Below are 13,798 nucleotides of genomic sequence, written 5' to 3'. Positions count from 1 at the left end.
TTTTACGGTTGAGTGGTAACACTTGAGACTTCATTTAATTATTATATTAAGGAAACGAAATAATAAATGAGTAGATATTTTTATAATAATATTTTTATATAAAAATATTATTAAATAATTTAATATGTTTAATTAAATATATTTGACTAATTATCTAAAAATTTATAATATTATTTTCATACAAAAATATCATCACGTAAATATTTCTCTAATAAATATTAAGTCAAAGGAATAAAATGTGCCTCCAATAATAATAAAAGGCTTGCTTACGATTATGTAAAAGAAAAATACCCACAAGACCACAAGACATCAAACACAAATACTTATTCGGCCAATAATTTTTATAATTTATAATTATTAAATAAATATTAATAATATTTATAATAGTATAAAATTTCACCCAATAATATAAGATTATTTATTTTTTTTATTAATTATATATTGACCAAAATTTAATAAAATTATTTATTACTAAACTTTTCCAAACTCATTATTATTCTTTCATTGGCTTCATCAAACTAATTATTTAGCTTCTGTCAACCTCTGAGCTGAACCCTGTTGCTCTCCGCGTAAGCTGCTATCCCAAGTATTATAAGCTGCATATATATTCAAATTAAAACATATATTAATTAAACCGTATATATTTAATATTTGATAATAAAAAAAAACCAAAAACAATCAAAATTTATCTTAAATTAACGAATGTTTGGATATTTATATTAGTATGTATTGATTGAGAAAAGAGAAAACACTAACCGGTTCTAGCAAGGGTGGAAGAGGTGTCATCCCCATTAACCTGCCATGAAAAATATCCAACCATTCCTCTGCCCTTGGCGTATATGATCTTAGCAGAGACACTCTGAGTATCATCATAACCAATCCAGGTATTCCCAGAATAACAATAATTAGTCACATAAGCTGAGTGATACACTTGTTGTGGCCTTTGATTGTTTATGAAATCTCTAATCTGCCTATACGTCATGCTCCCGGTGGAACTTTGAGCAGGACCAGCAGCAGGAGCAAACAATCCATTATTATTAGGGTTCACCAAATTCCATGCATATCCATAAAAGGGCAACCCAAAAGTCAACCTATTAGCGGCAATTCCGAGTCCAATCCACGACGAAACCCCTTCATCTGCACTGAACACTCCTCCAGGGTTGTACAACGGTGCAGGTGGCTGTGTCGAAGAACGATAGTGTTCCGGAATGAACAGATCGTACACCATAAGGTTCAACCAGTCCGTGTAGTCGTTAATGGCGGCTATAGGGTAATACTGCAATGAAGATATCTGGTTAGATCCAGCAACGGCAGCTGTCAAAAGCAACGAAGCTCTCCCGGTGTTTCTAGAATCTTCTTGATTAGCTGCTTGCCATTCTTGGAGGAGGAGAGCTAAGTTGTTCCTGTCGGCGTCGGAGGAAGGGTACTCCCAGTCGAGATCCACGCCTCCGAAGCCGTTGGATCTGGCTAGCTGGATGGTGGAGTCTATAAAGGCCTTGCGGGTGCTGCTTTGGCTGGCCATGGCGGAGAAGTGAAGGGACAAGTTGCCGCCGAGGCCTCCGCCAACGGAGAGAAAGGTGTTGACGTTAGGGTTCCGGCGCTTGACGGTCTGAGTGAAGGTAGAGAAGACATTGGAGGGTAAGGTGGCTTGGAAGGTGTTGGCATCAAGGGCGGCGAAAGCACAGTAGAGGTGAGTGTAGAGGGATGAGTCAATAGATGAAGCATCCACCCCACTGTCATAGTACCAGTAACCTCCCTTAACTTGTCCCCATGCTAACCAACTTTGCTGGAATAACAACACAACAATGGTTGTGAAACTCGCTATTCCTATCTTTTTTATGCCCATTTTTCTTGTTCATTATGCATATTTTGTTCGCTAGTCATTACTATATATACATAGACTCTCTAGTAAGTTCACTTAGTAAGAAGAAAATGAAATCAATTAATTAAGTAAGCAAAGCAAGTGGATGGATTTGAAAATTGTAGATCTATGGATAATGTTAAGATGGTGACATCTGTGGTGAATATAGAGAATCGGTGGCTAAGGAGAAAGAGCCAATCTATGGACGACACCTGGAGGGGTAGAAGACCATATTTGTTGACTGTGGTGATACACGATGAAGTCACTAATTGAGTCGCGGTAAATGTTTATGACGCTAACCATGATAATTAACCGGCTTAACTACGTATCTTTAAAAATAGTACAATATTTAACTTTTTATTATAATAATTTTAAAAAATAAAATAAATATAATTAAAAATTATAAATAGATTTAATCTCAAATTATTCAAAATTTAAAATTTTAATTTTAAAATTTTAAAATAAATCTTAAACCATCTAATTATATTTATTTAATAAATTTTTAGATGTGTTTTTAAAATATTTTGAGTATAACTGTATTATTTTGTATGCGTAATAAACTTACGAAATAAACTAATTTTAAACATTAGCTAAAACACCAAACAATAACATCAGTAAAAAAATTAAAATGAATAAATACTAATGCTCAAATAAATAATAAAAAGTTCAACTAATACTTCATAATACATGTTAGATATATATTTTTTTATTTATAAGTAATTAAAAATTTAAATTAATTATTGATTTTAATAATTTTAAAACTGTTAATGTTCAAATAAGTAGCAAATAAATCTAACTAGTGATAAAATAATAAATATTAGATATATTTTATTAAATCAAATATCAAAATATTAATTGTATTTTTAGTGTTTATATTTAAATGCTAGAATTTATAATTTTGGATGTGTTTAAAAAATAATTTATATATAACATCATATTTTTAGATGTGTTATAATTGAAAAAAAAATTTATGAACATACCATCTACATATTCTTACTTAAACTTTTAATTTTTGGATGTATTTTAAAAAAAATTTATGTATAATATCATATTTTTAGATGTGTTACAATTAAAAAAATAATATATGAACAAAAAAGAATTTGTCAATCCTAATTAACTCTTAATGAATAAATCAAAAATTTAACATGTCATGTAAATTTATTCTGTTAATACAAAAAAAATATTGATAGAGGACTAATTAATTTCACAAAAATAAAGATTAAGGACCGAAAAATATTTTTTTTTATTGAAACTTGTTACGGCCCGGTCCAGAACCAGCTTTGGGCCGACCCGACCCATGTAACACCCGACCCGGGCACGCGCCCTACAACCGACCCGGACACGCGTCCTGTACGGATCACACACGTGCTGCAGGACAGCGTCCTTGGGAATATGGGCCTGTCACGTAAGGGGCCCACTACTGACATGTATATAAGGGGAAGATTGGCTCTTCCCCCGAGGTACGTCACATTCTCTCACTCCATTATTCTGCCCACCTGCACATTGCTGACTTGAGCGTCGGAGTGTCTTTGCAGGTGGCACCCCCCCTCGTCCGTTCGCCAGTACAAGTGCTCGCCAGCTCGGCAGACCCACAATCAGTGCGACCAGGACTAAGACATCCTCACCTATCCATCTTTGCATCTTCTGTCCACCCGACCTGTTCGGAAGCCGACTAACGAACATTGGCGCCGTCTGTGGGGACGTCTAAATGGAAGCTGTACTGGGTCTTGGCGACCAAGGCCGGGCTGCCGGAGCGGAGGGGGCAGCCTCCGTCGCCTCGCAAGGGGGGCGGCGAAGGTCCCCCCATCGACGCACGGGGACACGACCATTCGGAGGAACGGGCGGCGATAGCGCCATAATAATGCAAGAGCTGCGCCACCGAGTCCAGAACCTGGAGCGGCAGCTTGCCGACCGGGAGCGGGACGGACGCTCTACCGATCCGAGCTATACCCCGTCTCCCGGAAGCGAGGAGGAAGACTCTTACCGAAGCCGCCCGCGGACGGAAGCAGAGAGTTCGCGGGAGGAGTCACCCATAATGAGGAGACGAAATGACACGATCATCTACTCCCGAGGCAGACCGACCCATCGAGCGACAAGAGGCCGCGAAGACGGAAGAACACGACAACCTGTGATAATGGGCGCCACCCCGTTCCACCGATCTATCCTCGAGGTCCGGCTGCCGAAACACTTCGACAAGCCAACGGACATGAGGTACGACGGAACTCAAGACCCTCTAGAACACCTGACGGCCTTCGAGGCCAGGATGAATCTAGAGGGGGTAGGCGACGAAGTGAGATGCCGCGCCTTCCCGGTGACCTTAGCAGGACCAGCGATCAAATGGTTTAACGGCCTCCCCCAAGGTTCTATCTACAATTTCTCAGACATCAGCCGCGCTTTCCTGGCTCAATTCACAACGCGAATAGCAAAGGCTAAGCACCCCATCAACCTTCTGGGGATAACCCAGAGACAAGGAGAATCGACGAGGAAGTACTTGGATCGGTTCAACGACGAATGCTTGGAAATTGACGGCTTAACCGACTCGGTGGCCAGTCTTTGCCTAACGAATGGCCTCCTCAACGAGAACTTCCGGAAACACCTCACCACGAAACCAGTTTGGACGATGCATGAAATCCAAACAGTGGCCAAGGAGTATATAAACGACGAGGAAGTCAGCCGAGTCGTGGCTGCCAACAAACGGCAGTCCGGTTACAGCCAAGCACGGCAGCCCGTCGACGGAGAGAGAGCAAAGGAAAAAGCTAGGGAAGAGGCGTCAAACAGGGCACCTCGACCATTCCCCAGGGTCGGGAAATTCAACAATTACACCCCACTCACTCTCCCCATCGTGGAGGTCTACCAACAGATAGCGGAGAAGGGAATCCTCCCGAAGCCCCGAGCACTTAAGGACCGAACAGGAGGAAACAAGAACCTTTACTGTGATTACCACAAGGGGTATGGCCATCAAACACAGGACTGTTTCGACCTGAAGGATGCACTAGAACAGGCGATAAGGGAAGGAAAGCTAGCCGCGTTCTCCCATCTCATCAGGGAGCCGAGAAGGCGTTATCGCGATCAAGATGAGGAAGCCAAGGCGCGCTCGACCAGGCGGCGGCAGGAACCTGAAGGCGGGGACCATGGCCTCACCGTGATAAACGTGGTAACGGCAAAGAACGCCGCACCAAAATCCCGGTCGGCACACAAAAAGGACGCCAAGGTTTTGGCGATCTCATCTCCACCCGTGCAGAGTACCAAGAAACCTCCGTCCATTTCTTTTGGCCCAGAAGACCAATGGTTCAGCGACGCCCCGGAAAACCCTCCCATGGTCATAACGGCCAGAGTGGGAACCGGCCTCGTCAAACGGATCCTTGTCGAGACAGGAGCTGATTCAAACATCATGTTCCGCAACGTGTTCGACGCACTAGGGCTGAAGGATGCCGACCTGACGACACACCAGCACGGGGTCATCGGGTTAGGCGACCACTTCATCAAACCAGACGGAGTCATTTCCCTACCAATCTCGGTGGGACAGGCGCAAGGCCGGAGGTCGGCGATGGCCGAGTTCGTAATCCTCCGAGACTCCACAGCCTACAACATCATCTTGGGAAGAAAAACAATCAATGATTTTGAAGCCATAATCAACACCAAGCTACTAGTTATGAAGTTTGTCACCGATGATGGATCCATAGGGACCATAAGAGGAGACCTCGAGACGGCGGTCGCTTGTGACAACGCCAGCCTTTCCCTCAGAAAGAAGTCCAAGGAAGCATCCGGCGTATTCCTAGCCGACCTCGATGCCAGAGTAGAGGACAAGCCGAGGCCGGAACCAGAAGGGGACCTGGAGAAATTTAGCATCGGTAACGAAGGGGAAAAGTTCACATTCGTCAACAAGAACCTCCCACATGAGTTGAAGGAGCCTTTGATTGAAATGATAAGGACCAACAAAGACCTGTTCGCATGGACGCCAGCCGACATGCCGGGCATAGATCCACAAATCATCTCCCATCACCTAGCCGTCAAGCCGGAAGCACGCCCAGTGGCTCAACGAAGGAGAAAGATGTCGGCGGAAAGAGCAGAGGAGGTAGCCAAGCAAACGGCCGGCCTCCTAGAAGCAGGCTTCATACGAGAAGTGGACTACTCAACGTGGCTCTCAAATGTGGTATTGGTGAAAAAACACAATGGCAGATGGAGAATGTGCGTGGACTACTCTGACCTTAACAAAGCATGCCCCAAAGATTGCTTCCCCCTCCCCAACATAGATGCACTCGTCGACGCCGCGGCAGGGTACCGATATCTGAGTTTCATGGACGCCTACTCCGGTTACAATCAGATACCGATGCACCGACCAGACGAAGACAAAACGGCGTTCATAACGCCAGGAGGAACTTTTTGCTACAAGGTAATGCCGTTTGGCTTGAAAAATGCAGGGGCGACATATCAAAGGCTGATGAACAGGATATTCCACGACCTCATAGGGAAAATGGTCGAAGTTTACGTGGACGACATCCTGGCAAAAACAACACGACCTGACGACCTCCTAAACGACCTGGCAAGTGTGTTTGCGTCCCTCCGTCAACATGGTATGAGGCTGAACCCCCTCAAGTGCGCCTTCGCCATGGAAGCCGGCAAGTTCCTGGGATTCATGATAACTCAGAGAGGGGTAGAAGCCAACCCGGAGAAATGCCAGGCAATACTTCAGATGAAGAGCCCGGGCTGTGTCAAGGACGTCCAGAGGTTGGCAGGGCGATTAACATCACTTTCCCGGTTTCTCGGGGCCTCGGCGACAAAGGCCCTACCATTCTTCAACCTCATGAAGAAAAGGATGGCATTTGAATGGACACCCGCGTGCGAAGAAGCCTTTCAACACTTCAAGGAAATCCTAGCGGCACCTCCCGTTCTCGGGAAGCCAAGGGACGGGGAACCACTGTACCTGTACCTCGCTATAACAAGCGAAGCCCTGGCCGCAGTACTAGTGCGGGAGGACGGGAGGACCCAGCAACCAGTCTACTTCATAAGCAGGGCCCTACAAGGAGCAGAGTTAAGATATAGCAAGTTGGAAAAGCTAGCCTTAGCACTCCTAACTTCCTCGAGAAGGTTAAAACAGTATTTCCAGAGTCACCAGGTGGTCGTCAGAACGGACCAAGGGATCCGACAAGTTCTCCAAAAACCCGACCTGGCGGGAAGAATGATGACTTGGTCCATCGAGCTCTCTCAATATGACATACGGTACGAGCCCCGGCAAGCCATCAAGGCACAGGCCATGGCAGATTTTTTGGTTGAAGTAACAGGAGACCCAGGCGAAGACATGGGTACACGGTGGAAGCTCCATGTGGACGGAGCCTCCAACCAGACCTTCGGAGGAGCCGGGATCATCCTAGAAAGTCCAAACGGGGTCGTATACGAGCAGTCGGTCAGATTCGAGTTTTCCATCTCGAACAACCAAGCAGAATACGAAGCCCTCATAGGAGGCTTGCCCCTAGCAACAGAGGTCGGTGCAAAAAGGCTGGAAGTATGCAGCGATTCCCAAGTCATCACTTCCCAAGTAAACGGCAGCTATCAAGCCAAGGACCCCTTGTTGCAGAAGTACTTGGAAAAGGTCAAAAGCTTGAGCCAAAAGTTTGACGAGGTCACGGTCCAGCATGTACCCAGAGAAAGGAACACACGAGCAGACCTCCTATCAAAATTAGCCAGCACTAAGCCAGGGGAGGGAAACCGGTCTCTCATCCAAGGCATGACAAGGGAACCTGCAATTGCACTACACATAACAACCCTAAGTTCTTCATGGCTAGACCCCATCACCAACTACTTAGAACACGGCCAAGTCCCTGGTGACGAAAAGGATGCGGTGAAATTAAGGAGGGAAGCGGCCAAATACGCCGTCATCCAAGGACAGCTATTCAGAAAAGGGCTCAGCCAGCCCCTACTGAAGTGCCTACACCCCGACCAAACGGACTACGTCCTTAGGGAAGTCCACGAGGGCTGCTGTGGGCACCACATCGGAGGAAAAGCCCTAGCAAGGAAGTTGATCCGAGCTGGGTACTACTGGCCGTCGATGATGGCGGATTCCAAAGAGTTTGTCAAAAAGTGCATAAAGTGCCAACAGAACGCCAACTTTGCCAAGGCACCGGCAAACGAGTTGAGCTTGCTGACGACTTCCCGGCCATTCGCTCAGTGGGGAATCGACCTCTTAGGGCCTTTCCCTGTCGGCCCTGGGCAGGTCAAATATCTCATAGTGGCAATTGATTACTATACTAAATGGATAGAAGCCGAACCATTGGCTAGCATATTCTCAGCCAATTGCAGAAAATTCATGTGGAGGCAGGTGATAACACGGTTCGGGATACCAGAGGTCGTCATCTCGAACAACGGCACACAATTTGCTGACAAAAAGTTCACAGAATTTCTCAACAGCCTAGGTATAAGGCAAAGGTTCTCTTCGGTAGAGGTTATCCTTTCAGGGCTAAAGAAGAGGTTGGACAACAAAAAGGGCGCTTAGGCCGACGAGCTGGCATCGGTCCTCTGGTCTTATCGAACAACCGAGCAATCCTCCACCAAGGAAACCCCATTCCGACTGACGTACGGGGTGGATGCAGTAATACCCGTGGAAATCGGCGAACCAAGCCCGCGATTGCTCTTGAAAGGAGTAGAGGAAACTGTAGAAAAGGACCTGATAGAAGAAGCCCGAGAAATGGCCCACTTGACAGAAACGGCGCTAAAACAAAGAGTGGCGCTCCGTTACAACACCAAAGTGCTCAAGAGGGAATTCGGACCAAACGACCTCGTCCTGAGGCGAAATGATATCGGCCTGCCGACCCCAGGAGAAGGCAAGCTAGCGGCCAACTGGGAAGGCCCATATAGAATCAAGAAAGTGATGGGAAAAGGGGCCTTTAAGTTAGAAAGGCTCGATGGCAAGGAGGTCCCGAGAACATGGAACGCGGACAACCTTAGAAGATTCTACTCCTAGAGGACGCAGCGACCTGCCGGCTAATCTAGCTAAGTAGTTAATTTGCCATTTGAACTTCATAGTAACTTTCAAGTCTTTTATGTGGATACCGAATAAGATATACTTGTGCAAATTCTCCACCATGTTCTATCTAAGTTTTTCAGATAAACCGTCCCATCGTGACTGACAACGACGTGCGACCCGGGACTGATCACCCCGGGAAGTCGTCAATCAACGTCTTAACAAACAACTACACGAAAGGCCACGGGCCGCCAGTCTAAACAACTTCAAACCAAAAACGGTTAATAGGAACGATAACACGAGCAAGCGAGTAAACGACGAAGTATAAACCAATACGGTTAGAAATGATAACGCACTCAGACAAATAAAAAGCTTATCACGACAACATGGGCAAACGGCTAAAATGGTCATTAATCACAAGCCAAAATAAAACGGCTAAATTGTTCGCAAGCCAAAAACGGCCAAGACTAAGATAGTTTACAAGTCATAACAAAGCGGCTGCACGAAAGGCTGTAAACAAAAAATTCACTTCTTGGGGACGTCGACAACCTTGCCATCAAGAATAACCTTGCGGACACCAATCGCCGACGTGTCGAACTCAGGAGCAACAACTTTAATTTGAGCTTTGAGGGCTTCCTCAGTACCCAAGATCGCAGCCTTGCCCTGCTTAACGACATCTTTATACTTCACCTTCCACGTTGCCAGCTCGGCCTCCGCGGCCTGCTTCTCTTTCTCGACTTCGGCCGTACGCTTCTGCGCTTCGCCGACCTGTTTCTCCAGAGCCATCTCACGCTCGACTAGACGTTCAATCGTCGCGTCCGACTCTTTCTGTTTCTTCTCGGCAGCTGTTAACTTTTGTTCGGCGGAAGTAGCTTTCTGCTCGGCGGTGGTGGCTTTCTTCTCGGCGGCATCCAACTTCTCCGAAGTTTGAGTCAACCGCTCCCGGAGAGTTTCCACTTCACTTTTCAATTCATTGTTGGCCTTCCCAGCGGAGTCCAACTTCCGACGGAGAGACTCCATCCCGGATAGCTCAAACTCGGCCTTCCGGGCTATCACGGCGCCCCGCAGAAGAGTTCGGTACATCCACCTCGCCTGCCCGGCAAGGGAAGACTCATGGAAGTACTCCTCAGTGCCAGGAATGAGTTGGGTATCTATGAAGTTGCTGGCATCGAAATTCCTTTCCATGACGGTAAGGACACCCTCAGGACTAGAGGACGCCGTGGATGTCTTCTTTCTCTTTCTCTTCAGGCTAGAGACCTCCACCACCTCCTCCTCATCATCCGGATTGGGCATCGAACCCCCAGTCCCGACAACCTCACGGATAGGAGAAACACGGACCGCCTTGCCACTTTCAACCGAGGCGCCCTGAGCCGAGGTCCCGATCCCATCGGTTGCGGCCTTCTGCTCGGGAGCGTCTTTGTCCTCCGGAGCATCGGGTCCCTTGGAGGCGGGTTGCTCGTCACTCTCCTCATCGTCGCCACCACCAAGGAAAGTTTGAAACAAGTCGGGAAGACCCGTCACGGACGCCGACATATCCACTGCGGGAAAACAAGTAAGGTCGGTTAGTCGTCACATAATATCAACAAGAGAGGAAAAAGATAAAGCGTAAAGTAAAGAGCTTCTCACAAATATAATTACGACCGGAATCCCGATCACCCATGAGGAGGTGGGGATTTACTGGGTTCTTCCCAAAAACCGCGTTTAGCACCTCGGCAATCTGCTGATCTTCTGCCGACATGTTTTTATAAACTACCTTAATAAAACTATTGGCTCCTGCCCCGAAGCTCCAATAAGTCGGGATGAGCCGTACCCCCTCCAGAGACAACCAAAAGGGGTGGCGACCTTTGGCCGGACGGACCTTAAAATACTTGTCCTTAAACCCATGGTAAGAATCTTCGAACAAGCCGAAAATCTTCCGACCCTGAGCAGCCCGGAAGGACATGAACCCTTTCCTGTGTTTCCCCTGCTTGGTAGGGTTTGTGAGGGTGAAGAAAAAGAGGAAGACATCTACGGACACCGGCAGGTCGAGATATTCACAAACCATCTCGAAACAGCGGATCGAAGCCCAATTGTTCGGATGCAACTGCGACGGTGACACAGAAATTCGGTTTAAGAGCGCCATTTGAAAGGCTGAGAACGGAATGCGAATTCCGACTTGAGTGAACATGGCCTTGTAGAACCAAATCCAGTCGGTGACCTGGCGGGGTTGGAAGTTGATTTCATACAACCGCTCGTGAGCAGCCGGGACGAAGGCGTCATAATTGGCCTCCTCGTCAGTCCCGCCACACAGATACCCGGCTTGTCGGAACTCGGTGAGCTCCTCTTCGCTCATTTGGTTGGGTGAATCCCTCACATCTGAGACGACCCAAGCATACTGGTCGTAAGCCGCAGGGTTAACGGATGCTCGGGAGACCGTGCGGGCCATACCTACATGGGGGTACCATCCAGTTAGTCTAAGAGATCGGTCGCTCAGGCCAAAAACAAACACCACCCCCCACGACTTCCCGACTAACGGCAAACAAGACTAGAAGACTAAAGGAACGAGAAAAAGCCTACCCTAGAATGGTACTTTCCCCCCTAACACGTCTACTCGCAACTAAGGCTACGCAGTAACATCAAAAGAACCAAATAACAAGCATGCAGAAGTAATGCATAAAAGGGAGGATGATCAGGAAAAATTACCTGAATTGATGAGAGGAAGATGGAGTTGAATCTGGTAAAATGCAAGAAACCCGAACGGAGGCACCACAGCAAAGCCTTGTAGCAAGGAGGGGGAAGGGAGAATAGAGGGTGCGGAAAAAGTACATAAAATGAAGAAATACCAAAACCGCTCGTTTAAAAGCTGCCTCCAGAGCGCGAAACGCATGGGGGCAAAATGGTCTTTTCAAACGGGGTTTTTCACCCCATTATGAGCATTCAATGCTCGGCGCAGGAAACGAGGCGATGAAACGGTTGTTTGAGCAACCAAGAGACGCGCCTTGGGGGCACGTCCTCCCCACGAGCGACCGACCAGACGAGATGCGAGACGACACGCCATTGGTAGCTCCCACGACTACCATTGGCGCGTGGGGGCACTGTTACGGCCCGGTCCAGAACCAGCTTTGGGCCGACCCGACCCATGTAACACCCGACCCGGGCACGCGCCCTACAACCGACCCGGACACGCGTCCTGTACGGATCACACACGTGCTGCAGGACAGCGTCCTTGGGAATATGGGCCTGTCACGTAAGGGGCCCACTACTGACATGTATATAAGGGGAAGATTGGCTCTTCCCCCGAGGTACGTCACATTCTCTCACTCCATTATTCTGCCCACCTGCACATTGCTGACTTGAGCGTCGGAGTGTCTTTGCAGGTGGCACCCCCCCTCGTCCGTTCGCCAGTACAAGTGCTCGCCAGCTCGGCAGACCCACAATCAGTGCGACCAGGACTAAGACATCCTCACCTATCCATCTTTGCATCTTCTGTCCACCCGACCTGTTCGGAAGCCGACTAACGAACAAAACTCTTGTTATCTTTTAAAATAATTGTCAAAAAAATCATTTATAATTTTATTTTTTTAACTTTTTACTCTCTCTGTACATGAATCTCATCTTGAAGTTTTTTTTTTCACTATTTTTTTAATAATGAAGTTTTTAATATGTTATGCGTGAAGCAAACTCTCCGGCTGATCTCCTAACAAAAAAGGGACAAGATCTCCCCTTTGGCTTGCATATCTATGATGTCCCTCCCTTAGATATTTATTATGCTTTGAGTTTGGATTATTTTGAAACTCTTAGATTTGTTGTGATAAAAGTGGATGACCATGGATAACCACTAAAGGTTTAGGTGGATTTCATTCTTAAGACTAAATGAATCTATTTACAAGACAAATGGTAATAAATGAAAGTTGAAAGTGGTATCATTTTTCATGTATAAATAGCAAGCATCTTCGTATGCTTTGATACACAGCAATAATAAATATTTCTACCTCTCTCTTCTTTCATATATTATAAAGTCTATTCCCATTTCTCTCTCTCTTTACAATAATCAAACAAATGCTATTCTATCTCTCTTTACTTTTTATAATCCTTTATATCTTTATATATATTTATGCAATTCTCTCTCTCTATATTTTTTGTACTCCTTTCTATCTTTGTGTATATATATACATTACAACATATAATATTATTATATATATAAATTATTATTGAGCTAATTATTTTAATATTAGAATCTTCTATTTATACATCTTTATTTTATATATATCTTTTATTTTATAACAAAATTTAGAGGGTCTTAATTATTTTTTCTCTTCTGTTTTTCCTTTGGGTCTTTTGACCCCGTTGTCTACCAAAAAAAAATGTTATGCGTTATGAAAGGATGGATGTTTCTATCATTATGGAATTTTTTTTTTAAATTAGAAAAGATAATTCAAAAGCTCCATTATAGATTTTTTATATTTTTACAGAAATCTAAAAGTTGGATTTATTAAAGGGAGGAAAGAATTATAAAAGTCCAATTTAAGTGAGGTATATAAATTTGGGAGTCTGATTTAAGTGAATTACACAAATTGAATTCTCAAATTTGTGCATTAAAAATTTTTAAAAATTACTTCAAATTTGTGTTTTGATAAATCTCATAATTGAATTTGTATTCTCTACATCTTGGTTAAATGCATCATATTTCAATAACATTGTAAAATGCCATTTTTTTCCTAATATAAAAAATAAGTGTTATTGTGTATATCTTATACTCATCTTAAAAAAAATATTGTAAATTAAAATAAATATATATGACACCTATTTGTTTTTCCCCGTGATGTCCTATGTTAAAACCTCAGCTCCCTCATCCAACAAACAACAACAATCTCGAGAGTGAACTGGATGATCTGATCTACAGCAGGAGATAATTAATTAATAATGGCGGCCTTAATCTGCCTATAGCAGCCTCAGCTTTGTCAAGTTCCAAATAATTAATAATTTAATTTATCATATTA

At 45.0% G+C, this 13,798-nt stretch overlaps 2 protein-coding genes across 2 annotated transcripts; one reads left to right on the top strand and one right to left on the bottom strand.

The window, feature by feature from the left end:
* Nucleotides 1-409: 409 nt before the first annotated feature.
* On the bottom strand, nt 410-1,924 carry LOC130969956 (class V chitinase-like). The gene is made up of 2 exons (XM_057895879.1): nt 757-1,924; nt 410-596 (listed from the first exon to the last, which is right to left on the bottom strand). The coding sequence occupies exons 1-2, from the start codon at nt 1,844-1,846 to the stop codon at nt 523-525; spliced, it is 1,164 nt and encodes a 387-aa protein (XP_057751862.1). The 5' UTR covers nt 1,847-1,924; the 3' UTR covers nt 410-522.
* A 1,645-nt stretch (nt 1,925-3,569) lies between these two features.
* Nucleotides 3,570-6,153, top strand: LOC130932613 (uncharacterized). The gene is made up of 2 exons (XM_057861971.1): nt 3,570-6,014; nt 6,115-6,153. The coding sequence occupies exons 1-2, from the start codon at nt 3,570-3,572 to the stop codon at nt 6,151-6,153; spliced, it is 2,484 nt and encodes an 827-aa protein (XP_057717954.1).
* The last annotated feature ends 7,645 nt before the right edge of the window (nt 6,154-13,798 follow it).

The sequence above is a fragment of the Arachis stenosperma genome, chromosome 1 (assembly GCF_014773155.1).
Source record: "Arachis stenosperma cultivar V10309 chromosome 1, arast.V10309.gnm1.PFL2, whole genome shotgun sequence".
Lineage (NCBI taxonomy): Eukaryota > Viridiplantae > Streptophyta > Magnoliopsida > Fabales > Fabaceae > Arachis > Arachis stenosperma.
Note: the sequence above shows the minus strand (reverse complement) of the source record. Positions and strands in the feature narration are given on the sequence as shown.

Excerpts from the sequence above, each read along its gene's own strand:
- LOC130969956 (XM_057895879.1), bottom strand. The coding sequence starts at position 1,846 with ATGGGCATAAAAAAGATAGGAATAGCGAGTTTCACAACCATTGTTGTG. Across the intron at positions 597-756 it reads TTCCACCCTTGCTAGAACCG|CTTATAATACTTGGGATAGC; the intron begins GTTAGTGTTTTC and ends ATATATATGCAG.
- LOC130932613 (XM_057861971.1), top strand. The coding sequence starts at position 3,570 with ATGGAAGCTGTACTGGGTCTTGGCGACCAAGGCCGGGCTGCCGGAGCG. Across the intron at positions 6,015-6,114 it reads CAACGTGGCTCTCAAATGTG|ATGCACTCGTCGACGCCGCG; the intron begins GTATTGGTGAAA and ends TCCCCAACATAG.